Raw genomic sequence first — 27,961 nt, forward strand, 5'->3', positions numbered from 1 at the left:
TTTATTTTATACAGTTTCTGAAAATTACAGATTCGAATCTTGGATCGGGTTATAATGTCGGGTCGGGTTAAATTCCGGGTCATTGAGGTGATGATTATGATAAGGCAAAAAAAATCAATACTGGTGTGTTGTGTTGTGAGCTAAAAATGGGAGGGAAAGAGAGAGAGACAATGGCGTCCACAGGAATGGCGAAATCCATGGGGAGTTTATGCGTCACCCTCTGCAGAAATCGATCACACCCCTTGAGACTCAATTTTCATTTCTCACATTCGCGTTTGAAGCCCAGAAGAAGACGAAGACGAAGACGAAGAAGAAGAAGAAGCCTCGACGGTTTTGGTGTTTTGGTCTTCTCGATAAGTCTTACAGCTCCGTCGATTGCTGAAGTTTTACCCGTTTCTCACAGCGATTGAGAGAGCTTCATCGACAGGTTTTTTTTTTTTTTTTTTTTCCGTCATGAATCCGGTTCATGGGCTTTTTGATTTTGCGAGATTTATTATTATTATTGGGAGATTTTTGAGGAAAGAGCTAATGTTATAACCCTTGTAGTCTTGGAATCATAGATTTGAATTCTTAAGATTGAACCTGTGTGTATATATGTACTTTACTGTGTCCGCTGAAAGCTTGTGGTGTTTGCTTAAATGCTAGGAAGGTTTACGGGGATGGCTGAAATTGTGGTGGATTCTCATGTTTGGGTGGAAGACCCAGAAAGAGCATGGATTGATGGGGTTGTACTTAATATTAAGGGAGATGAAGCAGAGGTTAAAACCAATGATGGCAGAGAGGTAAAAAGACTTTTTTTTTTTTATCCTAAATGCATACTATAAATGTTGGTATTGCTTGCAGTCGTTTGATACAAAAACCAGTAACTGGACCTTTCATAAACAACTGGTGCTGTTTTGCTTTCCATACTCTGTTTAGGTCGTTGCTAACTTATCAAAACTCTATCCAAAAGACACTGAAGCTCCTTCAGAGGGAGTAGAGGATATGACTAGATTATCTTATCTCCATGAGCCTGCAGTTCTCGACAATTTGGCTACCAGATATGAGCTCAATGAAATTTATGTAAGAATATTTCATTTCTGGTTGTAAACTAAATATTTTCAATCTTGGTCCTTTGGTAAAAATAACCATTAGTTAATGCAGTGATAGGCGAGTCTGTTATAATATTTTGACATCATGACAGACTTATACAGGAAACATTCTTATTGCCGTCAATCCCTTTCAAGGGCTCCCTCATCTCTATGATGCTGAGGTTATGGAAAAGTACAAGGAAGCCTCTTTCAAAGAGCTGAGTCCTCATGTTTTTGCAATTGGTGGCATCGCATATAGGTGATTATTTGTTCATTTTTTATTATTGTTTTCTACGGAAAGTAGCAGAAGTGGGTTTATTTATTAGTTTGAGAAAAATTGCAACAGGGAAATGATTAATGAGGGCAGGAATAAATGTATATTGGTCAGTGGTGAAAGTGGGTCTGGAAAGACAGAAACGACTAAGATGCTCATGCGTTACCTTGCATACTTTGGAGGGCATTCTGCAGCTGAAGGGAGGACAGTTGAAAACCAAGTTTTAGAAGTAAGTTGTGATGATTCAGTTTAGCATTTAAAATTACAGAGCCTCCTACACTGGAGGGGCGAGGTTTTAAACTTGTTGCTTAAATCAAATTAATTTTTAAGGCTATGTCGAAGACTTTCTATCCCTTTTATCTGCTCCACAAATGGGACATTATTGTTTGTTAAACTTTCTTGAGTATATGGTCTGGGTATCGCTACCTTGACATCCTTAGATTGGAGCTTTCTCTTTATGTGATACCACTTGTACCTCTTGATTTGGTTGTTGGTCTAATTCTTTATGCCAATTGGGTTATGTTACAGTCAAATCCTGTTCTCGAGGCATTTGGAAATGCGAAGACTGTTAAGAACAACAATTCCAGGTAAACTTAGAGCTCTTAATATATTGAGTGCTTCCATTTCTCCATCGCTTTGCTTGTCCACCTGTCTCTTTTACCTACTTTTATTGAGATTTATCACTGCTGTTAATAAATATGAATTCTTTTTCTTGTTACAGTCGTTTTGGTAAATTTGTGGAGATTCAATTTGATGACGTGGGTCGAATATCAGGTGCAGCCATCAGAACTTACCTTTTGGAGAGGTCACGTGTTTGCCAAGTTTCAGATCCTGAACGTAACTATCACTGTTTTTATCTCCTGTGTGCTGCTCCTCGTGAGGTAGGGTTTTCTAAGTTGTCTACACCTTTTATCGGAAGAATCTTTGAATTGATAGGTGATAATTAAATTTGCAGGATGTTGAGAGGTTTAAATTGGGAGATCCTAAGTCATTTCGCTATCTTAATCAATCTAGCTGCTATGAACTTGATGGTGTAAATGATGCAGAAGAGTATCTTGCTACTAGAAGGGCTATGGATGTAGTTGGAATAAGTGAAAAAGAACAGGTTTGCAATTTCTTTGCAAATATGCCTATCACCTGTTGATTGCTAATAGGAACAGCTTAAACTTTTTTTTTTCTCTTCAGGATGCAATTTTCAGAGTTGTGGCTGCCATCCTCCATCTTGGAAATATTGAATTTTCGAAGGGAGAAGATGCTGATTCATCATCTCTAAAAGATGAACAGTCAATGTTTCATCTCCAAATGACATCAGAACTGCTCATGTATTTATTATGCGGCTCTTTGCTTTTCCAACTAAGTACTGATTATTGTACTGCGTGTAACTACAACTTGTTATTTTAGGTGTGATCCCCATTCCTTAGAAGATGCTCTGTGTAAGCGTATAATGGTCACCCCAGAAGAAGTTATCAAGAGAAGTCTTGATCCTCTTGGCGCTGCCGTTAGCAGGGATGGTTTAGCAAAAACAATATATTCTAGACTCTTTGATTGGTAAACTTTCTATGTCAATGCCTTTTTCCTTATGCCACTGAGGATGACCTCTGCTAAGTCAGTACATATTTTCTTTATTCCAGGTTGGTAAACAAAATAAATATCTCTATTGGGCAAGATTCTCACTCTAAGCGCTTGATCGGAGTCCTTGACATTTATGGGTTTGAGAGCTTCAAAACCAACAGGTAAGCTGTGAGCATGCATGGGGTAGTATCTTAATTGTTAAAAGACATCCAGTGTCCTATCGTCTAATAGATAAACTACTCTTTCCCCTTGACTTTAGTATGAAGATGACATTGTCTATGATAAACATAGTATTTAGCTTTGATATTACTTAATATTGTGACCTTAGGAAATAATATGGTTTTTTTTTATAAGTTTCCATGACTGCGGAGATATCTATAATATCACTTAATCTAATCTCTACTTCAGTTGACACTGACTTGTTAATATTTTCCGCAGTTTTGAGCAATTCTGTATTAATTACACGAACGAAAAGCTGCAACAGCATTTCAACCAGGTATGAGGTCAGTCGTAGGTTATGGCTGCTGATTTGGCTCAAGATTCTGTTAATTAATCTGAACTCGTTAATATTGTACAGCATGTATTTAAAATGGAACAAGGTGAATATCAGAAAGAAGAAATAGATTGGAGCTATGTGGAGTTTGTTGATAACCAAGATGTCGTGGATCTGATTGAAAAGGTTTGTTTCATCCAATTATCTATTTCCCCTGGTATAAAGACAGATTTGTGGCTTTATATTTGCGACCAATTGGTAAATCAAACACTAGGCAGTAGAAGTTCCCTTCAGAGAGCATTGTGATATCACCTATAATACATTATTATACAGCTCAGCCTATGTTATACGGAAAATGCTTGCACCTGTACCTAAAATCCATGTTTGATATCTTTTCTCTAAAAATATAAGAACTCCCTTAAGTTGATGCAAGAGTTCTATCTGTTTTCAAATATGCTCTGGTATCCTGGCTCACGATGCATTGTTCTGACTTGAAAACACATGAAGTAGTGGGTCTTTTTATTCATGAAACTGTCTGCTATTCATTACTTCGTGCTGCATTTTTTCCCCTGAAAATATGATTTCAATCTTTTTGCAGAAACCAGGTGGTATCATTGCTCTTCTAGATGAAGCATGGTATGATAAAATTGTCTTCACCTGCAGCGACCTTCATGTTTTCTTACACAGTTACTATTTTCTCCAAACACCAATATTATGTGTTATAAAAGTTTATTATCTATGCAGCATGCTCCCAAAATCAACTCCTGAAACATTTTCTGAGAAGCTGTATCACACATTCAAGGATCATAAGCGCTTCATGAAACCAAAATTGACTCGATCAGATTTTACATTAGTTCATTATGCAGGGGATGTAAGTTGCATTTCACGTTCTGTTGCTTTGAATATTAAAAGTAGATAGAGTTATGATTTTAAGTTCTATTCCCACGCTATTCTATTCAGGTTCAATACCAGTCCGATCAATTTTTAGACAAAAACAAAGACTATGTTGTTGCTGAGCATCAGGACTTGTTATACGCTTCCAAATGTTCTTTTGTGTCAGGCCTCTTTCCTCCTCTTCCTAAAGAGAGTAGCAAATCTAAGTTTTCCTCAATTGGCGCTCGTTTCAAGGTAACTTGCCTGCAAATCTATTAACACTATTAACTACTAGATAGGACTGGATGATTGGACCACACATAGGATACTGTTGAAATTTTGATGCCATACTCATCATTTGTACGAGCTGACATGTTCAATTAATTGGTGCAGCTACAATTGCAACAGCTGATGGAGACACTGAACTTTACGGAACCCCACTACATCAGATGTGTTAAGCCAAACAATTTGTTGCAACCAACAGTGTTTGATAATGCCAATGTTTTGCATCAATTACGCTCTGGGGTCAGTGTTTCTGCTGAATTGTTCATATTAGCATGTTTGATGTCTTGAGGTGTTATATCATCTTTTGTCTTATGCAGGGTGTTCTTGAGGCCATCAGAGTAAAATGCGCTGGATATCCAACAAATAGGACTTTCATTGAGTTCTTGAATCGATTTGTCATTCTTGCACCGGAAATTCTGAAAGGAGAGTATGTATCAGTTCTACCCGTTAAGCTTGAAAAGTCTTCCGCTCTTGTCTGCTGTATTGGTCCTTAATTATGTTTATCGCTGCTTCCTTACCTTACACTGTAACAGGTATGAAGCAGATGTTGCATGCAAATGGATTTTGGAGAAAAAGGGGCTTACAGGTTACCAGGTAAGATTCCTACGAAGTTCACTAAATATAAAAGGAATCCCATTTGTGGAGTTCAATACGCGTAGAATTTTCAGTATTCTATGAAGTTGAGTTCCTCAGATAGCATAATTTCCCTAGGTGCGTTGACGATATCATTCTAATTTGCAGATTGGAAAAACTAAAGTTTTCCTGAGAGCTGGTCAGATGGCTGAGCTAGATGCACACAGAACAAGAGTGCATGGCGAATCAGCGAGGATGATACAGGGGCAAGTCAGAACTCGTTTGACAAGAGAACGGTTTGTTCTCATGCGGAAGGCTTCAGTTAATATACAGGCTAATTGGAGAGGTAAGGGCTTCAGTTCATGTACAGGCTAATTAGATCATTTGTTAGCTGTTATGGTTTCGTTGATATGCTGATGAAATTAGGAGTGCCGATAAAGTCTCTTTTTCATATTTTAGGAAATCTTGGACGAAAGATATCCAAAGACAAGAGAAGGGAGGAGGCTGCCATTAAAATCCAGAAAAACTTACGTAGACAGATTGCTATCAAAGATTACGGGAAGACCAAATCTTCCGCACTCACCTTGCAAAGTGGAGTTCGCACAATGGCTGCACGTCATGAATACCGTTATAAATTAAAGACCAGAGCAGCAACTGTGATTCAGGTCCTTTCTCATTATCCTTTTCGTACTTCGCAAATTCTCCTGGAATCATTCTCTCACGAACTAGAAATGACTTTCATCTCTAATCATCTTGCAGGCATATTGGCGTGGTTATAGTGCTATATCTGACTACAAGAAATTGTAAAGAGCTTCTCTTATATATCAAAATAAACTCAGAGGAAGAATTGCCAGAAAACAGTTGGGACACTCAAAGCAGGTATTGCAAAGCAATCTCTGCACGTTGTTTGAATATCAAATGTTTTAATTTATTCCGCATGTAGAAATACGTAGAACAAATTATTTGGTTTTGATTGATGTAAACACATGGGTATAGGCTGACAAAAAAGAAGAGATAGAAAATGAAAGAAAGGCGGAAGTTTTCAATAGAGCAGAAGAGGCAGTGCATTCAGAGCCAAGTGATGATGACGAGATAGGACATAGAAAGACAAAACATTCCATCAAGGACAAGATGGACTTGAGAAGACCTTAGGAATGCATTCAGATCAAAGTGATGATGAAGAGATAAGACATGAAAGAAAGACGAAACATTCCAGCGAAGAGGAAGAAGAAGATGGAATCGAGAAGTCCTTTGTAATGCATTCAGATCAAAGTGATGATGAAGAGATAGGACATGAAAGAAAGAAAAAACATTCCATCCAAGCAGAAGATGGAATTGAGAAGTCTTACAACACTTTTTCTGTTGTTAGCCAAATAACGGATCCTATTCGTGATACAGAAATGGAATCCCTCACTGCAGAAGTTGAAATGCTGAAGGTAATGTTTCTATATCCACCAACATTGTGACTAGCTTTTGGAAACGGCATACTAATTATCTCCGGACTTTCAAGTTTTTCACTGATTTATTAACCTGATATGCAACCCTATATCGTGAACAAAATATATTGTGTGCCTATCATCTTGATCAAATGCATGGAGGGATAAATTGAATCTTTCTTGTACTCTTTAGGCCTTGTTACAAGTTGAGAAACAAAGAGCTGACATTTCCGAAAGAAAATGTGCTGAAGCCCGAGAACTTGGGGAGAGAAGACGTAAAAGATTAGAAGAAACAGAAAGAAGAGTTTACCAACTACAAGACTCTTTGAACAGGTATTATTGATTCGTAATTTTACCAACCTTGAATTTATCTTGCTTCTGACAATTTTGACTGATTTGTTAAAAGCTTTAATATCAAACCCAGTACATTTACTGATGCTAAGTCTTGTTTAGTGTATTCCAGGTTGTTATATTCTATGTCGGACCAATTCTCGCAACTTAAGTCCATCTTGAGATCTCCTTCTATGTCAACTTCAACAATGGCCTCAGCGCCAGTTGTGCGTGATGATCTTGGTGACAGCTCTGAGAACTCTGAAGCTTCATCAAGTGATTCCGATTTCACTTTTCCAGCTCCATCTACTTCCCCAGACAATTTTTCGAATTATAACCCAAATCAGCTGCAAGTCATTGTTCAGGATCTCTCGACCACAGAAGCCAAAGGTCAGTGGTAATAGCACTAAATCCCATGAAAGCTTGCAAGTTACTTGTATATGAAATAATGGCTAGTTTTTAATGGGTTAAGTTGAAACACTTGATTAGTTTCTTCACCTAAAAATATAGATTCAATCTGTTTTTTGTTTTTGTTTTTGTTACACCTGCCTCTAAATCCACCATAATGTAAATCATTTTACACAAGGTATACATTGTTAATTGAATCATCCTTCTTCTCATCTTGTAGAACAATAATATTGCAGGAACAGAGAACTATGACAGTGATAAAGAAGGGGGCTTTGAAGATTACTTTTGATGATCCAGCACGATTTTGATCTCTTCACCAGATATTTGGAGTGCTTATAAGCTCTTTACTCCATTGTTGTGCCACAGGGCAATTGTTTTAGTGTTTTGCACTTAGATCAAACTTCATGTTGTAGTTTCCTCAGGAGTAGATGCTGCAAGAACTATGTAGGGTCATCAAGATATGTCAGGTTCCATGTGTCTTAAATGCATTACACAAGCCATGTTTGTTACTTCAACTAATATACAATTGTTGCTGAATTTCAGAAATACTAATTTGCTTTCATTTGTCCTATGCATTGCGCTTTAAGCGTTTGAATCCCTGTTATAACTAATTTCTTCCCGCAATTTAGAATCTTGGATCCATAACTAACTCAAGATAACTGTGGTATATGCTTCTCCAAGAAGCACCGTGTTATTTAGATCCCTGATCAAGTTAAAACAGGTTTATATTAAAGTCTTATATGAGCTTACGTACAACAAGCACCAGTGGTCTAGTGGTAGAATAGTACCCTGCCACGGTACAGACCCGGGTTCGATTCCCGGCTGGTGCATCAAGTATATTCAATATGCTATTATTTTTTTGTGCTTGACAGCTCCAGAATCTAAACCATCGCTATTATCAAGGGAATAAACGCGCTTTATAATCCATTATATTAAAACTTTTTATAAGTCTATGAAGTTTTTGTCCTCAACCCAAGCAGTGGATCACACTATAACACTGGAGGCATACATTCATTACACTGATCAGGGATAATTAGATTGTACGAGCCAACAGAGAGAGACTGATAATAACATGAGATCATGAATGGATGGTTGGTTTAGGAATATCCCAGGTTTGCCAATTTTACCGAGTAAGATAGTATATGACTAGAAACAAACCCACGAACGATGCCACAAGCGTCAGCATTCTGCGGCTTGACTTTGTCTCAAATACCTGCAAGAATATGATTCAACATATTAAAGACACTTTGCAACACATAAGAAAGCTATAGGCTAAGGGATCTGAGAGAGTATTTATTTCTACTCGGATATATACCGTTTTAAACCGGTCCATGGTTCCTGAGAGAAATCCCCTTGATGAATCCATATCATTGCCCTGCATAGACACCATGGAAAACGTTCAGTAACAATAGCGTCTGTGAGCAAATAAAATATATTACGAGTATCAGAAAACGCTGAGGAAAATACCATTCTGTCAAGCATGCGGTTATGGGTATCGACCTCTTCATTTATATCACCAGATAGCTGTTCATGAATAAAGAAACATATCAGAATCTGGTTCGAACCTAGTCGTGTATAAAAAATGTGAAACTATGCTATGGTTTCCATACTACAACTATGGGCAGTACTGTATGTTAGACAAACTCAGTTTGTTCCTATTAAGTTTGTGGCTATCCCATTGCTAATGTCATTTATCAAGCTTTCATTAGATGCTATGCTCGTCATTCAATAGAATCAGAGGCAAGTATTCAGGCTTACTCGTTTTAAGAGAAGGACTCTGTCTTGCAAACCTTCCAAGGCACGCTCATTGTCATGTTCATTGATTTCATGAGAGTAAGAAGAAGCAGCTCTAATTCCTCCCTCTTCAATGCCATCAAAGAGAGAACTTCTACCACCACGAGGCTCCCTGAAAACAACAATTAGACCTCAGCAAAGGACACAGCTCTAATTCCTCTCTCTCTTTTCACTCGATCATGATACGATAAAGTACTCAAAGCAACTAATCTCTAAAGCTAGAAAAGCTCAAGCAGAGGGCAACATGACTCAGTTGCAAATACAATGAATGAACTCAGATGCTACGCACTGTACATTGATTTAACAAATTCCAGATCCAGATTTTGCAGTTATATAATGGAAACCTAAATTAGTAAAGACGAATTGGGAGTGATCTACATCTACACGGATACAGAGCAAACAGAGTTCTATTCTATCTATATATTCACTGCTTCTTCTTCAGATCCGCCTGATGAACCCTAATCTACAAATTAAAGAACTCATGAGAACACATCGAATCATCAGATATTTCGCCAGATCTTTACCTCCACCAAATTCTAAATAGGAAAAAAAGATAAACGGAGCTAACCTTCTAGGATTCATCGATCAATCGAAGTAACGATCTAATCCTCCTCGCTTCTCGATTTCGCTGCGAAGTTCACCTACCTGGATCTATGGTTTCAGAAACACGAATTGAGGCAAGGAAACGGTTGATATGTCGAAAGAGAAAGAAGCTAAATCATCATCATCATCATCATCAATCAACATATAGACGAAACTGTTTTCATACACGTGTACTACTGTGTATACCGCTCTAAAGATGTAATAGAAACTATGGGGTCAAATTTAAAATTATGAGATTATTATGGTGGCTAAAAAGTAAATTGAGTTATTAGCAGAATAGGTCCCTGCGTTTTATTTCACGAATCGGATTCTCTCCTCTTTCGTATACAAAAACCCTAGTCGTCGTCGTCGTGGTGTCGGAACCCAGAATTTTTTTGAAACTGATTTTAGTGAAGATGGAATCTAATGGATCAGTTTCAACGACGGTTAACTTGGAGAAGTTTCTCTGCGAGCGATTGGTTGACCAATCACAGTCGATCTCGGAGAGATTTAGAGCTCTCTTCTCTCTTCGCAACTTGAAAGGAGCAGGACCTCGCAACGCTCTAATCCTCGGTTTGTTTTTCAATCTCTGCTTCTCAAAATCTTCTCTTTCTTACTAAAAAATTGGTACTTTAGGAAGAACATTTGAGTTAGTTACTCTTATAAGCTTTAAACTGAAGCTGTTAGGAAAAATCTTGAATTTTTCATATGTAAAAAACTTTGATTTGTGTTTTATTTGAAGCTAGAAGATTGAAAGACTTTGCAATTATAGCTATCTGCTTGATGTATCTAGAACTACAAGTTTCCACATTTTCCTTTTTAGTTAATGATTGATCAGGACACAACTTCTTCAGTCTTTATATGGTTTTGTTTACTGTTTGTGATTTGATTAGCTTTGGATTAGTTATGTATTCTGTGTTTTTGTTCATCAGGATCAAAATATTGTTTTTGCGCCATCTGTCTCATTACTGATTGTTTCTCGCTTTGATATGTGACATTTCTTAAACTGTTGATTTTTCTCATTGGATTTTCTTAGAATCTGAAGAGCAAGAGCTGTGTTTATTTAGTTTCAGTAGGGGAAGATTTCTGTCGATCATTGCGCTGGGATTAACTTCTCGTCTATCTATTTTTTTCCTTCTCCTGCAGCATCTAGAGACTCATCTAATCTGTTAGCACATGAAGCTGCTTTTGCATTGGGTCAGATGCAAGATGCTGAAGCAATTCCTGCTCTTGAGTCGGTTCTTAATGATATGTCTTTGCATCCCATAGTTCGACATGAGTTGAGTATACAATTTGATCCATGTGGTGGAGTTTATCTCAGATGATCCTAGTTTCCTCTGTATTAGTATAAGCTCTTTTTGTGATCCTTACAAATTGCTGATTCGCTATTAATTTAACAGGCAGCTGAAGCTCTTGGAGCCATTGGTTTAGCAGGTAATGTTGACATTTTAAAGAAAAGCTTGAGTTCGGATCCAGCTCAGGAGGTTCGAGAAACATGTGAATTAGCTCTCAAAAGGATTGAAGAGTTGGGCAATGTTGATGCTGAGAACCAGTCAACCACAACAGATAAATCACCTTTCATGTCTGTTGACCCAGCAGGCCCAGCTGCTTCTTTCACTTCTGTCCACCAACTGAGGTTCTTCCACTCTTGACCAACTCAAAATCCTTATAGATTATTTACCAGTTTGTAACAGGTTATCCATTAAGATCATCGATTTATAGGCAAATTCTTCTGGATGAAACAAAGTGCATGTATGAGAGATATGCTGCACTTTTTGCCCTACGGAATCATGGTGGAGAGGAAGCGGTTTCTGCCATAGTTGATTCTTTGAGTGCTAACAGTGCCCTTCTACGTCATGAGGTTTGTCAAGTTTCCTTCATTAAGTAACTTTCAGTTTGATCATTGTTTCCTAATGAGAATGCACTGTTCGAAGATGTTCATGAACTTGAATGAGTCGTTTTGTTAAGATAGTTAACCTTGAATCTCTGCTTATTGTTCTCCAACCTTAAACCGTATAAGTGTTGCTTTGTAATTGATGCAATTTTTTATTAGGTTGCTTATGTCTTGGGCCAATTGCAAAATAAAACCGCAATGGCTACTCTAAGCAAAGTACTGAGAGATGCGAACGAGCACCCAATGGTTAGACACGAGGCTGCAGAAGCGCTTGGTTCTATTGCAGGTATCTTTCCCAAAACACACTTCATTGCTTGAACGACCATAATTTCACTGTCTTTTAGTTTACTGACTTCTTCACATTACTCGGCTCTATTCAGATGAGCAGAGCATTGCATTGCTACAAGAATTCTCAAGGGACCCTGAGCCTCTTGTTGCACAAAGTTGTGAAGTTGCATTGAGTATGTTGGAATTTGAAAATTCCGGAAAATCGTTTGAGGTAAACACTTTGATCTCAAAACTCTTACCCTCATATCTGATGAATACTTTGGGACTGTGAATCTGTAACGACACATATCGCAACCTATTTGCAGTTCTTTTTCACGCAAGACCCCCTTGTTCACTAAGGATGCTCAAGGATCTTCACCATTCTTCAAAACATTTACCAACAAACAAAAGAACACAAACTTTAGCAGAAAGCAAACATTTTTCTACAGAGATAGAAGCTACTGTAACAACTCATTATGCACGATTATTAATTTATTACTATAGTTATCTTCATTGTGTGTAAGGTTAAGATACATTGTCTGATGGGTATGGAAGCTTTTCATTGTTTAAGTTAAGAAAAGGGCATGTGAAATCCAAATAAAATTCTGTTTAGCAACATTGGTGAAAGGTTGAGCTATCTTTGGTTATTCTAGGATTATATATACAGATACAGACGTATAGTTGAATTATTAAAAACTGGTTTCAAAGCTGTACAAAATCCATGTGATCAACTGACTTCACATTCAAAACTACTTATGGCATTAGCATCTGTCGGTAAACTTCTAACCGGCACTTTTCCTGTTTACCTGGTCTTCCAGAACACGACAAACGGCAACATTTCCAATGTCCGGCGTTCGGCGATATAAGTCAATATATATAAAAAAAAGATACTAAGTTCTGTTTTGGAGCCTTATCGATCGGCAATATCAATAGAAAAAAGGAAATGAATATTGTGTGAATGTTGCATCTCCCACTATGAATTTGTCTCCGTAGAACCCTGCATGATGACATTGCATTGTCAACCCATTCGCACCCTTTGGTTCACTCAAAAGTTTTTGACATTAAATGCACATTTTTCCTTCAAGTCAAAGAAACCAAATCTCATTTGGGTAGGCAAACTTATTAATATTTAGTAATACTCTATATACGCTATATACTATATATATAACCATTTTAAGCATATTAAGAATTTTAGTACAGTTGGTATAGAAAAAAATGCATGTCTACTTAATGATCATTCTAGGATTTTCTGTATCGACCAAATAAGATATAGCATGTATAGATTACATTATCTTAACGATTGTATACGTTGATCATAATACAAGATTATAACTCATAATTTTTAATACGATCTAACGTGAGGAAAAAAAAAAATACTTAAACAAATTAAATCCTTCATTTCGTAGCCTACTAAAAGCCTAATCGGTCGGTCACTTCAATTTTGTTTTATGAACCCGGAGAACTGATTCAATTAACACGGACACGGCAATGAGATATATAGTAAACTTCATTTACGTCATGAGAAGACTATACATACTATCTTATTCGAATAACGATTCTTTCATCATATACTCTTTATGGACTAAAAGACAAAATAGTATTCAAGTTCTAGTGATGTTCATTTAAAACAATGATAATCTATAAGGGTAAAGGTAACGCAAATGGTAGACAAACAAAAGTAAAACTAATTGATAATATAATCATAGAATACAGGGCAATTCTACATATATAGAATCAAACCAAATACACCAACAACTGCCACCATCCCATCGTATCTTTTTTGCTCTACTTCTCAATCGTTTACTTTAAACCATTTCCGAGTTTGCTCGTGTACAATTCTTACAAAGACAATCTTTTTGTAACTAAGTATAAAAACTTTGTTCAGATGGCATCTAACGGTACCGGAACAGGTTCTCCATGCGGCGCATGCAAGTTTCTGAGGAGAAAATGCGTGATTGATTGCATATTTGCACCGTACTTCTCATCGGAAGAAAGTCCTGCGAGATTTGCGGCCATTCACAAGGTGTTCGGAGCAAGTAACGTTTCTAAGATCTTGCTCCACGTTCCCATCCAAGACCGGCATGAGGTTGTCGTCACTATGGCTTACCAAGCTGAAGCTCGTCTCCATGATCCTGTCTATGGTTGTGTCTCTCATGTCTTCGCCCTCCAGCAACAGGTAAAAATAAAATATTATATTTTTAACGCATAGATCGGTATATAATTTATAGAATTACGTAGTGTTCTATGATTTTATGGATTATTTTTATTTTCCAACTTAATTAGACTGTTGGACATTTTTGTTTATGCTTTCACTCTAGGTTGTTTAACATATGTGATGTATAGGTGGCTTTCTTACAAGCACAACTGATGCAACTAAAAGCGAACCTCGCCCACCAGACAATTTCCACGGTCGCCGGAGATCTGAGCAAGAGATCAGAAATGATGTGGCAGCAAACAAGTGGTTACACGATACCGTACATGCCATACAGTCACGAAAACCCTAATAAACCGGTGTCAGTACCGCTGAGCTCAATCGAATCGTTGGAATACAGCCACACGAGTAGTGAAGTCACGACCAGCGTGCAAGATATTCAAACGGGTCGGTTTGGGTTTCATCAGGACGGTTATCCAAACAAGAAGAGATCGTTGAGTTACTGTAATAGCGATCTCGGAGAGCTGCAAGCGTTGGCTAGGATGATGAGAAACTGATATAGTTATGTCATATGTGCTTCTTTAAAATTATTCTTCTTCTTCTAAATCAAGATGCAATGCTATAACAGACAACTAATGTACTTTTAAATTTTATGGAAAATATTTAAACATCGAATACTAGCTATGAAGTGAAAGATTTCTAAATTTTTGCTTACAACAATAAAACAACAAAAATTATCCACTTTTTGAAACCATTAATTTTCCTGATTATTTTATTAAATGTTTGCCTTTCTGTTTAAGAGAAAATGAAGAAAATAATTATATTCGACATGGCAACTACACACTCGAAAAATTAGTTTAGTATGGGTATGGCCTATTTGTTGACTTTTCTTTATAGATGTGAGGATTTTAGTTATTTGGAAAATTTCAATTGTATAGATGATTGGTTGGTGTCATTAATTCTTATTTTGTTCTTCATTACTCGTCTATCAATGTCTATCAAATTATCTATAATATTTTTGAGTATTAGCAAACTAGTGCTGTTGAGTTGTGTTGTGTAGTCTTATCTTTTAGACGTTGTGCAACTCAACGATTGGAGAGTCAGTCTGTGATTTGTATAGTTTAATTAGTATCTACTCGTTTGTTGTAGGGGTTTTATTTCCTTTTTGATATCATTTTCCTCTGTCGTAGAGCGAAGAAAAAAGGTGTAGAGTCAACATAGTTCTCACTTTAAATTAAGATGACCATTATTAAACATCTTTTTGAGAATCGAACTATTATAGATGAAAATTGTCTTCCGAAGAAGTGATAAGCAAATAAATAAAATGAAACTCTTTATTCATATCTACACTTAATCATAAGAGGACCACACTTTAATTCAATGTTAGAAAAGATTAAACATGTATACCTAACGAGAATTAAGAAATGTCATAGTGATATTGGTATTTTTAGACAAAATGTCCCCTAAATAGGATGCAAGTTAACTACTTTGTTCTTTGTCACTTCCAAATACTTTAATTATCTTTAAATTACTCATCTAATCCAATTTGAAATTTCCCACCAAGAAGCTTCTCTAGTTGATCACTCATAAGATTTCCCAACTAATTAGTGACACCAATGGAACACGAACTCTTGTCCTCTTCTCTGTTCTTAAAAAAAACACTTAACAAATAGAACAAAAAAGAGTTTGACCGAGGAAAAAAAAAAGAACAAAAGGAGGCACAAGGAGTAGCGAAACGGCTGGCCTTAAGTAGAAGACTAGAAGTGGACTTACGTTTTCTAAAGTAGAAGACTAGAAGTGTACTTTGACCATAGACAAGCTCACGCGTACGACAAACGTAAGTACGTAACAAAGCTTTACTTGCACGAGCAGCGGCTTTAGCAGTGTTACCCGCAAAATTATCATTAACAAATTAAACATATTTAAAAACACCTACGGAATAATCCCTCTTTGACTCTTTGTTTTAGTATCCTCTCGAATCGAATTAAATATTAGATTTTTTTTTGTATCCGGAGAAAAACTTTACTGGCATAGAGAAGCATGTCCAATTTCACATATATTATGGGCTTAACAACCCCTAATGTCCATAATGGGCTTAATGGATTATCATCGAGACCATATGATACATATATTTTCTAATGGTGAGTTAGCTTATAGATATTTCCATTTATAGGTTAGCTACACTAACATAGGTAAGTAGACCATAAAAAAAATAAGAAAGACTATAACAAACGAAAAAAATTTGGTCAAGGGTTTATGAGATGAATTTCCTTTGGATTTTGTTTTTTCGGTATTGTAAATCTACTACCGATCAAACTCTTTTCCAGTGATATTCTAAACTAGCTAGTTGATATATAAAAAGACAAACAATTCGTGGCAAAATAATAAATTGGGGTTGTACTTTACATTCAATTTTTTCTATCAAGTAGTTCAAACTAGTTGTTAAGTGGATTGTATGCTCATATACTACTACTTTTCATAACAAAGTATATATATATTATTATATAGTATGTTCGGGTTCAGTGAATTTATCATGTAGATGAACCCTAAATCCATATCCAGTGATTTATGTTTGGATTCGGTTATTTAATTCTAGAACCTCGTTTTACGTTAGTGATATATCAATGAACAAAATATATAATTTAAAATAAAAATATCGCAACAACCAAACAACCAATTAAGATTAGATTTGTTGATAAATAAAATTCGCAATACATTATGGAAAAGAAGAGTTAAACCAATTTTTTTTTTATTTTTTTTGAGAAAGTAGAGTTAACCAGTCGATATTGATAAACTGTGTCTACAAACTTGATGATTATGATGAAAACATCTACAAATCGATGAATATTCGAACAACAAACAGGCAACAAAATTATGTATATTTTAGCACTTCTTGATAAAAAAAGGCCAGTGGCATTCCAATCGATCATGAGCATCAATCATATCGAGGATTATATGTATGTAACATATAACTATCTGCCAATAATTTGAAGAGAGTGTAAATTTTCGAACATGTAAACATAAAAATAGGCCAAAGATCATAATTTACCTAACAGTGATCCTATATCCGCTTTCTCCAGTATTGAGGGAAATTCACAACCAGGACGATTGGGCGTACGGGTACCAGACTGTATGTATACAGTATACGTACGTATTAGCAGAATCTAAAGAATCAGGACAGACAGTTTAACGAGCTGGGGAATTGTCTCGTTTAAGATTAAGATTGGGACACAGTGAAGAAGGAAAACATGATTCTTGTGCAAATATATATAACAGAGAAATTGAAATATATATACACTAAACTGATGTTGAGGATATTAATATATCTTTATATAATTCTAGGGCATCTAGTACTTTTTATTTATGATTACAACAAAGCTGGTTCGTTGAGCTAGGCAACATCATCAATCGCTACTAAAACCATCAAAAAGTCTGAAACATATATAAGCAGGCTATGTATTTATATATTTATATTCTATATAGATCGGATATTGAATAATTATAAGAATCACAGCCCATGTCTTGATATAAACCATATCACGAGAAGGAGATATAGCCAAAATTTGCTGACTGAAGCTCTTTGAGATTATCTTGATTGAAAGTGTTCAAGCGTTGTTCCAAGTCAGAGTAGATGGAGAATTCTCCCATGGCTGAGGAGGTTTCGTTGTGGTAACTATTCTCTGTGGCATCCCCGTGGTGAACCGTCCCAGAACTTCCGGTTTGGTAAACCAAATGGGTCTGATCATGATGATGATAAATGTTTTGAGGTTCTTGATGATCATGATGATAAGGAGTCTTAGTAGTGTCTCCATAGTAACCATTAGGGTTTTCTGATGTCGGTGAATCAGCAAAAATCATGCTTTGTGCTGTCTGTTGCTTGAGGATCTCAAGTTGTGCTTGTAGATTCACAACCTATACCCCAACAAAAAAAAAGTAACTAATTACAAAAAATTCGATCGCCGGCAAAATATTCTTATAGCTAGTGATTAAATATGTTTATATGTAGATTAGGAGTGAAAATAATGATCATGATTAGGGTTTTGAAAGGAAATACTTGTTGTTGGAGAGCAAAGATATGAGAAACGCAGCCATAGATGGGATCTTGAAGCCTAGCTTGAGCTTCATAAGAGATTGTAATAGCGGCTTCACATCGATCACCGATGGGAAGATGAGAGAGCAACTTAGAAGCATTGCTAGCTCCAAAGACCTTGTGAATGGCTGCAAAGTGTGAAGCTCCTTGTTCATGACAAAAGTATGGAGCAAACACACATCCCTTTGCACATTTCCTCCTAAGGAACTTACAAGCACCGCAAGGAGAGCCAGAGCTAGCGCTAGAGCTGGAGCTACTCATGATGATGATGGTGTTGTGATGAATCTTTATATTAGATGTCGAATTCAATTTTGTGATTAATTGTCTTTGTAGTGCTGTTGGAATTAGGTTATGATCTAACCTTGAGTATAGCTTTAAGGGAGAGAGATTTTATAAACAAGGCAAAGGTGGAGATGAAGGTGGGTTACATATATTAGGTTTGTTTAATTACATCTTGTCTGCTTAATGCTCTACACTTCTCATTATTTATTTTTATTCATTCCTTTTGCATTAGTACAACTTTGTTTTTCTTGTTAAAGAAATTGACAATCCTTTTGGATTTTTGTATGCATAAAAACGAGAGATTTATAATACATTGTATATATATATATAGTAGTATATTGCATCGTAGAATGGACGTGTACATTTCTATTAATTAAACCAATTTGATAAACCGAAAGCAAACTATAATGAATAAAATTACACAATAGACTTGGTACCAACAAAAAAATTACACAATAGACTTTTTTTTCTTGTTTCCGGCTCCACAAAATTACTAGGACTTCTAACCTACCCTTCCAACATTCGAGAAAAACTATTTACTTTGAAGAATGTTTGAGTTGATTGGCAATGAAATTATGCAACGTAAATAAGTAGGTGCCTTATGTATCTATTAAAAAATAAGTAGGTTCCAAGTAAATAGTAATCGAATTCAAGTAAAAAAAAAAAATTTGGTCAACAATTGCATTAAAACATAGAGGGAGTTAGGGTTTGAAACCGTTACAAGAAGTGATAAGAGTGGTTAAAGCACTTCATACTCATTCTTTAGTTCATTTTAATTTACTCATTCATTAGTTCTTAAAATGTTTAATAATAAAGTAAAATAAGTACAGTCTGAATTCATTTTAATTTGTATCGTCACACATTGATTTAAGCGAGAAATACATACATCAACAAAAGGTGTTCATCTTTTATGAAAATAGCAACTATCTACATATCTGCTAGAACTCTTAATTTTCGGCCTATATCTACATATAGCAACTGAAGTATCTCATTCACACCCCTTTGGCAATAATCTCTACTTTTTACTATATAAACTATAAACCGTCTAGAACAGTTAGTTAACAATTAATTTGGACACTATAAATAATTATTTTATCTACGTAAATTATATGCTTGGCAAATAATGTTCTCTTAAAAGAATAATGAGTGTTACCGTTACAGTTTAGCATCCTAATTTTAACATCATCTCCATATTCCATCAGTGGTGGTATAGTGGTTGTAAGGATTCAATACTTCGATTCTTAAAAAAAAAAAAAAAAACTTCAATTCTTCAAAAGGCTTCTTGTAATGTTGAGAAAAAAAATGTTTCCATTACCAATACGGAATCCATTAGTGAAGAATAAGGTATTTTAGTTATGTCTATATTACTCTAATTGTGGACCTGCTCCTACCCACCCATATTCTTGCATATAATATTTATATATATATATATAGGTTATTCCTCAGTCCTATCGATATAGATACGATCCCTAAAATTTTATAGGGATCCATTAACTATACACACGCATATGCGTTAAACACTTATGTAAGTATAATATGAACCAACATATCTTGAATCAAAATAAATCGTATTTAACTATACATGCATGTTTTCCTATTTTCTTGTTGATCTATCATTTGTTCTAGTAACATAAACTATTCAAACCATGATCTTTGTCAATCTATGCATACAGTTCAGCATTTTTAATTTCAGATAAGAGAGTATTAAAAAAACAATACAATAACACATGGTAAAGAAAAAATGTATATATATTAATTAGGCCTTCAATTAACTTGTATTTTAAATACCAAAGAAAATATAATGTGCCAACGATAGAGAGACAATGGACACAACGTCTAGTATATGATATATTTGAACAGTAGGGTCAGGGTTGTCGAGCAATATTGAGAATTAAAATTTTAACCTTAAAATAATATAATTACTTTATAATAAAAATTGATCTGTTATTAAGTACATGCTTCAATATATTTATTTGTGTCACGCATAGAAACCAACATGTAGACCCTTTCTCATGTGGCAAATTAATCAGTTCTCACACCCAAGAGCTCCAAGAGTGACATTCTTAATCCCATAAATCTCTCTTGTCCTACCACTTCTCTCAAGTTACTATATAATAATAACACACGAGGGCCAAAATGAACCAACAGTAGTGATCAAAACGGGTCGAAAACTCGTCTTGCTAATTAAGACCAACGATTAATTCATCGCTGTTGTGATTTCATATTGGTAATTCTATACGGATAAATAAGCAGCAGAAAAGTAACTAATTTCCTATAGAATTTGGGATTAAACAGAGCTTGGATTTAGAATCACCTGGTTATAAAAATGTTTAGTCTTTTAAAAGGAAACAGAAGTATATAAAAGAATATATAAAATATTATCAGTACAGTTTAACTAGAATATTCACCGCCATTGACAACGCGGGATCAGCTAGCCAAATCCTATACAGTAAAACCTCTATAAATTAATACTTTATAAATTAATAAACACTATAAATTAATAAATTTTGCTTGTCCCAAGTCGGGCTAGTGTAAAAATTAACAAAATTCGATAAGATAATAAGATAATAATTTTTTTGAAATTCCCATGTAAAATATGGTCCCAATAATATCATAAATTAATAATCATGTAAAATTATATATATATATATATATGTATATATATATATTGATATAATTATGTATGTTTCTCCTAAAGCTCATTTCTATAAAACAATTGTAATGTTATATTTTCAAAATATAACTATATCTCTAAAATATTCTATAACATGTCATAAAAATAATTAAATTTTTAAAGTTTTTAATTTTTATATATGCATCATTTACAACTTGATAATTTGACAGAATATTAAAATAAGAAAATTGATACTATTCATAAATTTGAATTTATGTATGTCATGTGTATAATAAGTCAATTTGTCTATAGTATTTGTAATTAATTATCAATAATTTTTTCTAAATATTACAAGTTCAATTCCTAAACCATAAAATTTACAACATTCGAAAATCTAATCATATTTTGCTAAAATTATCTCAACTCATAATTTTTAAAAATTTAAACAATTAAAAATATATCTATAAATTAATAATTATTATTTTATAGTGTAAATTAATAATTATTAATTTATAGTTAAATTAATATCACTATAAATTAATAAAATATCTTGATCCCAATATTATTAATTTATAGAGGTTTTACTGTATTTTTATGCTATCACATTTGAGGTCTTAATCAACCTTTCCATAGTGATGAGATTCTGGTTCAATATGCAGTTTTAAAATCATAATTCTAACTCTTACATATATACATTACAAAAAAAAAAAAAAGTAAATCACAATTGTGGTAATTACGTAAAGATGTGTATAATTAAAATTTCTTGAACGCTAAATTTCAGTAAGAGAAAATTAAATACTCCCTCCGTTTCATATTAAGTGTCATTTTTTTTTTGTCAACCATTGGGCCACAACTGGTCTACCATTAGCCAAATTCCTACATTCGTAGGAACCGAGACTCGATCCCGGGTGTGATAGTGCCTTCTGCAAATGGACTTACCTCCTGCCACTGCACTAAAGTCACTTCACATTAAGTGTCATTTTATATTGTAAATTTTGTTTCAAAATAAGTGTCACTTCGTATTTCTAATGTAGATGTTTGATAAATTTTCCAATTTTATCCCTACTGATTTAATGTACTGACCAATAAAAAAAGTTTGTATAGTATATTAACAAAAGGTAAAATAGAAAATTTAATGATTTTCTTAATATGTGTGAAAAATCCTAAAACGACACTTAATATGAAACGGAGGAAGTATATATACTTAGTAGTTTTTGCGTGTATATATATATATATATATATATATATATAATTATTTATGCGTGTAGTGTGACTAGTGAGGCCTCTTGGTGTATCGAAAGGACTTAATTTTGTTTCTTCCTACGATCATTTTGTACGTAACTTCAATTGTTAAGAAAAGAATTAGACAGAACAAAAACCTGATTAAGTCATCTTCCATTTTAATTAAGATAGCAAATGAGCTTTTGTCAGCATTATATGTGTAAGCAGACAACTTTTCGTGTTCTCGCGCAACATTTCCTTTCACCTTCTCTACTCTTTCTCCACCAATATTAACTAGTATACGTTTTAAAATAAATCAATTATTTCTTATTTTGATTAAGTTAAATATCATCTGCAAAATTTGTTTCTTAGTCAAATGTTAATTGAATACTAATCCTTGGTGGTGATTAATTATCTGCACCTGATTTTCTTTGAACTACGTGGTAATGTACTACTGAATATATAGGGTAATGTCGGTGAATTAAAAATCATGTTTGCGGTAGTTCAAAGAAAATCAGATGCTCTATATAGTCTGTATATATACATACTGTTGTCTAGTTTGATTTCTTAACAGTGAACTATTGTAATTGAGTTATTTACCAAAATTAGAGTTTTTTTTTTTTCAGTGTCACGTGTCCAATATTTTGCTATAGGCAGCATCCTGTTTTTGTTAAGCTGAACAAACTTTTCGACCAAAAACTTTTATACAAACTTATGTTTACACAAATTCAATTCGTCGTGTGGATATTGTTTCCATAAAGCTGGAATAGAATCTTAGAATAAAACTTTAAATTAACGGTCAAACCCCAAAAAGGATGGTCAATTATGCTAATCCACCCCGAATAATTCGAGATAATTAAACATCAAAAAGGAAAAAGAATTAACCTATCCACACAAACAAACAAAAAACAACACACCGTAAAGATGACAAATAATAAGAACACGAGAAAAGGCCAAAACATATCGCCGCACGGGTTCCTACTTTGACCATATGTCCACGTCACGCGCTTTATCTTTCTAAACAACTCATCGTTCATCCCATTTTTTTCACTTTATAATCATCATTACTACTACTCAACTCAATGTTATATATTCTGAAACTCATATTGTCTTGACGAAGACCCTAGCGGTAAACAATAAAATTACGCACAAGTCATTGTGGCGTTAAGAAAGAATAGTCGTTATTCAATTTCTACGGTAGCTTCATATATATATCACATTGAGATACAGCTAATGAGACAAATTATAGAGTAGTACTAGTATGAATTAGGCTTAACCTCATTATATACATAATACAAAGAGCGTCATTCGTTTCAAGATTAATGTACATATGATATGACTTGTTGGTACGATTAAGTTTAGACTAAATATGTCTATATAGAACTAAAATGTTGGAAAATGATGCTGACCTATCTGACCCTGACGAGGGTCAACCCGACAACATATGACCTCACGTGGGTCCATCACACGTGTCTCGAAATTTAAATCATTTATATACTAGTACTATTTTGAGTATTGAGACTTCAAATTTACAATACGACATGCCAGCGAGATGAACACACATATATCCATAGGTATATTCATTTATAGTTTTTTTTTGAACCAGGTTTATATTCATTTATAGTTGGCACGTAAACGTAGTATGATCTCTGATGTGTGTGGGTTCGTTTGATATGTACAATTAAGTAATTAAATTCTCATACGTTAAACAACAAAATTTTATATATTTATTTTCCCAAAGTGACAATTGCTTTAAAAATAATTAAACCCGAAAACATATTGTATATTCTCCAATAAAAGTAGTTTTAGTCTAAGATTAGTTAAAAGACGGGTATAAATATGTAACTTTGACGAAAAAGCAACAATTCAAAGTCTAAACCACAATATAAGGAGATTAATTGTTTACTCAATTCAATTAAGTTAGCGCGAGTGTGACAAACAAAGTTGTCTTTTAGAAAATAAACTAGTGAAGATTAATTTTGTATTTTTGTGTGAATCGGTGAAATCCATATGTATATTCCAAGTTATATAAAAGACGCGTAACCTATAAATTTGAAAACGATAAAATATTATTTTTCTTTAATAGACGAGTTATCGAGTATACATATCTAAGTATAAACTGCAATTAAGGTTACGCGTCTTTTACTATCCATGAAAAAAAACACAAAATTGAGTAATTCATTATATATCATTATTCCGTGTATGAGAAGTAAATAAATTTATGTGGAGTATATATATGGTGACAGTTTCAAATAAACACAATATTTTCATTTGTAAATTCTCTTTATGTTTAAAGCTTATAGGAAGCTTAGTTCAAAATCCTTTATCGTTTCTACTTTATTCATAGCTATTGTGTGTGGTGTGTTACATGTTAATTAAGTCCGAAATTCTCTATCATTAATTATCTATACTATTAATTGGGGAGTACACTTAGGCATAAAAAAAGAGACAAAAACATAATATATATCCATGTTGCCAAACAGACCCATTTACCTACATAATTAAAAAAAAAAATTCCTAAACTAATGGTAACAGTTTTTAAAGAAATAAATGATTAAATCTTTTCATAATTGGTTAAACGATGGATACTTAGATTTCAAATCTAATTTTGGATATGGTAATAACCCATAAATAATTAATTTCGAAAATATTAACTTTTCTAAATAGTTTTCTAAATTAGCTATTAAACATTTATAGTTTTCTAAATCCAGTTAGTTGTCGTGTGTCAAATTTGATTCAAATCATTCCTGTATTTTAGGAAGATATATTAACTACAAAAATAATACATCCTATATTTTATGAAATTATATTCAGTATAAATAATAAGTTCAAATATTTTAGGAAACTATATTAGTGATTAAGTATAAGAGATCTCAATCTTTAACAAATATTCTAATAATTAAAGTTAGAGATTTATACAATTTTTTAAAAACACGATTACAAATTAAAACATGACATTAAATCTCTTTTAAAATGATAACTTAAATTGATGCGAGATGCTAATTAGTTGAAATTAATTAAATATTTCGTAAAACATGAAAAATATTTTTTAAATATATATAACTATACAAAAACGAAAACACAATAATTATATTAAAACATTTATCATCAATTTTGTTATCTTTCTAATATACAAAATGAAAAGATTAATGAGAAGAAAAAATATCAAAGATGTTCTGAGGCTTTCTCATATCTTTATCAATTTAAATTAGACAAATTTATATTTAAATTAAATTAGACAAAGTTATATTTTCTGTCAAAATTTATGTATAATAGGTCTTCTCACTATTTTTAATAAAATACAAACAATTAAAAAAAAACCTGCACGAAAGTGCGGGTTGATCCATAGGTTTAGTTTATAGAAGTTAACCCCAAATAATTTGAGTTTTACTAATATATAATTAATTAAAAATACTAATGTATAGGGAAGATCGAGTAAGAGACAGGAACGAATAATTTTTTTGAAAAACATTATATAAACTATTTTTATAGAAAAAAAAGAACAAGAAATATATATATATATATATATATATATATATATATATATATATCAAGATGGGATTATAAAATTTGGATAGTTAAATTAAATTTCAAGTGAATCCAAAATTTATGGTGAAGCGATTATTATTTCAAACATTTAGAAATTTGATGAAAGAAAACCAATATAAGTTTTATGTTATAAATGATGTACCAAATAATTATATTTACAAATAAAATGTATGTGGATGCGAATCATTTACCTACTTCCTTATTTGTTGGACTAAAATATATAATCTCAAATTGATAAAATCTTATTAGAACTACGGTTATAAGATAGAACAAAACACATGACATACTGTATATGAGATGGGACGGGTTCCCGAAACAGACATACTATCTTGCTTTTACTACTTTTTAATGTACGTAAATCTAATCATCCTCTTTTCTAAATCAAACTAAAAATAAATTGGCACAAAGTTGGATTATGAATGTTAATAACATTTTTAACAAATAATAACTCTGCATAGTCCAAACCTAATTGCAAACTTCGTTTTTTTTTTTAATTAACCCCGCACGTATGTGCGGGTCCAATCCTCAGTATTATATTAAATGTTATATCTTTTCTAATCGATGTATAGAGAGATAGTGTACATGGACACAAAGAGGTTGCTTTCCTATGCGGGTCTATGTAATTGCATGCTTTCTAATTTTTAACTCTACTTGCCACTGCGAGCTATAACCCTACTATCATGCGCTATCAATCAGTGAATTTAAACCACTTTTCATCAAATCATTAGTTTCACTTTCTAATTCTCAAATACAAGTATACACGAATATAGATTAACCTTGAGTGGAGAAGAAACAAACAGAATTAGGGTAAAACAAATTCTACCTTATTAAAAGGGTGTTTTAGTATTATTTTTTTCTTTATTTTCTTATCAAGTATACACGAATATAGATCAACCTTGAGTGGAGAAGAAACAAACAGAATTAGGGTAAAACAAGTTCCACCTTATTAAAAGGTTTTTTTCCTAACTTGCAGTATGAGATATACTAATATGATCTTCTCCAATTATATCCATGTAACCATATCTGAACACATATGGAATTTTTTTTTAAAAATTGTCGATAACTCAAGTATAGACAATAACACAATACTGGATATGAATCGGATTATAATTTTTTGAGTGGGGATTAAAGGGATAACATAAAAAATATGTGTGACTAATTAATTAAGCCCGACAAATATAGGAGAAATGTGGCTAGAAAGAAAACCTTTGTAATAGTATAATAATACTACAAAGACACACTTAATTTTGTCTGATAAAAGAAGACGACTTTATGTTATGTGATGCACACAAGTTGAAGATTAGTTTTAAAAATATCGATTTAGATGGGACATAATGCATAACAGTTACTTAACACAAATCAACATGATTCATATGTTTACATTTCTTTTGAAAGAAGAACCAATTATATCCAAGGCAACATATGATTATTCTTTTTTACATCTTTTCCTTTTACAGAAACTATAATGATGTTTAATTAATTAATTAATTATGATTGGATGAGTATGTATGGATGGTGGTGTTAAATTAGGTTTAAGAACCCTAAGGCTTACGCTGTTCTAACAATTAACCTCAAAGCAGCTTAACTTCCTTTGCCTTATCTCAATGGATGTTTCTAAAACATAAAACATATTTCAGACAATTTAATTAACACATGTAAAGATTTTCCCTTGATCTAAAGTTCAATGCATCAACAAACTAATTCATGTTAGTAGAAGACTAAAAGTGTTTGACCCACTTACCAACTAGATTTCATTCCTCAATCTTGCAAGAGAATCTTTGTTTATAAGTCTCTATATAATTATATCCAAAACATGGCGGTCTCATACATATAAGTTGTCAAGACTCAAGATCATATCAAGTAAACTTCAACAAGAGATCATTTCCTTAAAAATGTAATAAAAGGAGTTATTTCACATTACTAAAAACTTGGAGCAATTTTTCCTGCCAACAGGAAACCTAAACTCTCTTTTTTAGTAACCAAAGTTTTGAGCTTTGGCTCTCATAATCTAGTTGGAGTGATAGAAAAAGAACAGATAAACCTAGTCTAGAACTTGTGACGACCTTAACGCACTCCTTACACTATTCAAATTCCTTAGCTGACTCCTCTGAATGCTAGCAGTAGTTTCCAAGAGATATTGAATCCTCCAAGTACTATATATATGGAAATCTTTAACTAGCACATCGGCGGCCCGTACTAAAA

General features: G+C 33.5%; 4 protein-coding genes, 1 non-coding gene and 1 pseudogene across 7 annotated transcripts; 4 read left to right on the top strand and 2 right to left on the bottom strand.

Annotated features, from left to right (window-relative positions):
• The first annotated feature begins 119 nt into the window (after window positions 1-119).
• LOC104715758 (myosin-16-like) lies at window positions 120-7,885 on the top strand (annotated as a pseudogene). Its single transcript, XR_015567300.1, has 26 exons — window positions 120-427; window positions 646-782; window positions 919-1,062; window positions 1,184-1,329; window positions 1,417-1,573; window positions 1,873-1,931; window positions 2,066-2,225; window positions 2,300-2,449; window positions 2,530-2,666; window positions 2,746-2,892; window positions 2,976-3,077; window positions 3,355-3,412; window positions 3,494-3,595; window positions 4,008-4,045; window positions 4,154-4,280; window positions 4,370-4,537; window positions 4,676-4,807; window positions 4,885-4,994; window positions 5,101-5,161; window positions 5,309-5,486; window positions 5,600-5,805; window positions 5,900-6,019; window positions 6,137-6,576; window positions 6,770-6,909; window positions 7,040-7,296; window positions 7,551-7,885. The product of XR_015567300.1 is annotated as a myosin-16-like (transcript).
• Window positions 7,886-8,073: 188 nt separating this feature from the next.
• Window positions 8,074-8,144, top strand: TRNAG-GCC (transfer RNA glycine (anticodon GCC)). Its single transcript has one exon. It is a non-coding gene; the product is annotated as a tRNA-Gly (tRNA).
• A 73-nt stretch (window positions 8,145-8,217) lies between these two features.
• Window positions 8,218-9,988, bottom strand: LOC104712507 (bet1-like SNARE 1-1). 2 transcript variants are annotated; one of them, XM_087467743.1, is made up of 6 exons: window positions 9,677-9,843; window positions 9,487-9,571; window positions 9,073-9,220; window positions 8,782-8,838; window positions 8,630-8,689; window positions 8,218-8,527 (listed from the first exon to the last, which is right to left on the bottom strand). In XM_087467743.1, coding segments are annotated over exons 2-6 (357 nt in total). In that variant the 5' UTR covers window positions 9,489-9,571; window positions 9,677-9,843; the 3' UTR covers window positions 8,218-8,437. The 2 variants fall into 2 exon arrangements, with proteins under 2 accessions (XP_087323869.1, XP_010427726.1); XM_010429424.3 differs by lacking the exon at window positions 9,487-9,571 and having other exon boundaries at window positions 9,677-9,988.
• Window positions 9,989-10,106: 118 nt separating this feature from the next.
• LOC104712508 (deoxyhypusine hydroxylase) lies at window positions 10,107-12,431 on the top strand. The gene is made up of 7 exons (XM_087467744.1): window positions 10,107-10,263; window positions 10,837-10,974; window positions 11,095-11,326; window positions 11,413-11,551; window positions 11,744-11,870; window positions 11,965-12,083; window positions 12,178-12,431. The coding sequence occupies exons 1-7, from the start codon at window positions 10,107-10,109 to the stop codon at window positions 12,208-12,210; spliced, it is 945 nt and encodes a 314-aa protein (XP_087323870.1). The 3' UTR covers window positions 12,211-12,431.
• Window positions 12,432-13,552: 1,121 nt separating this feature from the next.
• LOC104712509 (LOB domain-containing protein 16-like) lies at window positions 13,553-14,699 on the top strand. The gene is made up of 2 exons (XM_010429426.3): window positions 13,553-14,027; window positions 14,195-14,699. The coding sequence occupies exons 1-2, from the start codon at window positions 13,737-13,739 to the stop codon at window positions 14,558-14,560; spliced, it is 657 nt and encodes a 218-aa protein (XP_010427728.1). The 5' UTR covers window positions 13,553-13,736; the 3' UTR covers window positions 14,561-14,699.
• A 2,607-nt stretch (window positions 14,700-17,306) lies between these two features.
• On the bottom strand, window positions 17,307-18,451 carry LOC104712510 (LOB domain-containing protein 29). Its single transcript, XM_010429427.3, has 2 exons — window positions 18,058-18,451; window positions 17,307-17,915 (listed from the first exon to the last, which is right to left on the bottom strand). The coding sequence occupies exons 1-2, from the start codon at window positions 18,352-18,354 to the stop codon at window positions 17,541-17,543; spliced, it is 672 nt and encodes a 223-aa protein (XP_010427729.2). The 5' UTR covers window positions 18,355-18,451; the 3' UTR covers window positions 17,307-17,540.
• Window positions 18,452-27,961: the final 9,510 nt, after the last annotated feature.

The sequence above is a fragment of the Camelina sativa genome, chromosome 9 (assembly GCF_030686135.1).
Source record: "Camelina sativa cultivar CO46 ecotype springtype chromosome 9, ASM3068613v1".
Classification (NCBI taxonomy): Eukaryota; Viridiplantae; Streptophyta; class Magnoliopsida; order Brassicales; family Brassicaceae; genus Camelina; species Camelina sativa.

Bases quoted from the DNA above. Each gene is read 5' to 3' on its own strand.
- LOC104712507 (XM_010429424.3), bottom strand. The intron at 8,839-9,072 runs GTAAGCCTGAAT...ATTCATGAACAG, and splicing joins GAGTCCTTCTCTTAAAACGA to CTATCTGGTGATATAAATGA. The intron at 8,690-8,781 runs GTATTTTCCTCA...GTGTCTATGCAG, and splicing joins ACCGCATGCTTGACAGAATG to GGCAATGATATGGATTCATC.
- LOC104712508 (XM_087467744.1), top strand. From the start codon at position 10,107: ATGGAATCTAATGGATCAGTTTCAACGACGGTTAACTTGGAGAAGTTT. The intron at 11,327-11,412 runs GTTCTTCCACTC...ATCGATTTATAG, and splicing joins ACTTCTGTCCACCAACTGAG to GCAAATTCTTCTGGATGAAA. The intron at 12,084-12,177 runs GTAAACACTTTG...ACCTATTTGCAG, and splicing joins ATTCCGGAAAATCGTTTGAG to TTCTTTTTCACGCAAGACCC.
- LOC104712509 (XM_010429426.3), top strand. From the start codon at position 13,737: ATGGCATCTAACGGTACCGGAACAGGTTCTCCATGCGGCGCATGCAAG. The intron at 14,028-14,194 runs GTAAAAATAAAA...TGTGATGTATAG, and splicing joins TCTTCGCCCTCCAGCAACAG to GTGGCTTTCTTACAAGCACA.
- LOC104712510 (XM_010429427.3), bottom strand. From the start codon at position 18,354: ATGAGTAGCTCCAGCTCTAGCGCTAGCTCTGGCTCTCCTTGCGGTGCT. The intron at 17,916-18,057 runs GTATTTCCTTTC...GTTGGGGTATAG, and splicing joins TCTTTGCTCTCCAACAACAA to GTTGTGAATCTACAAGCACA.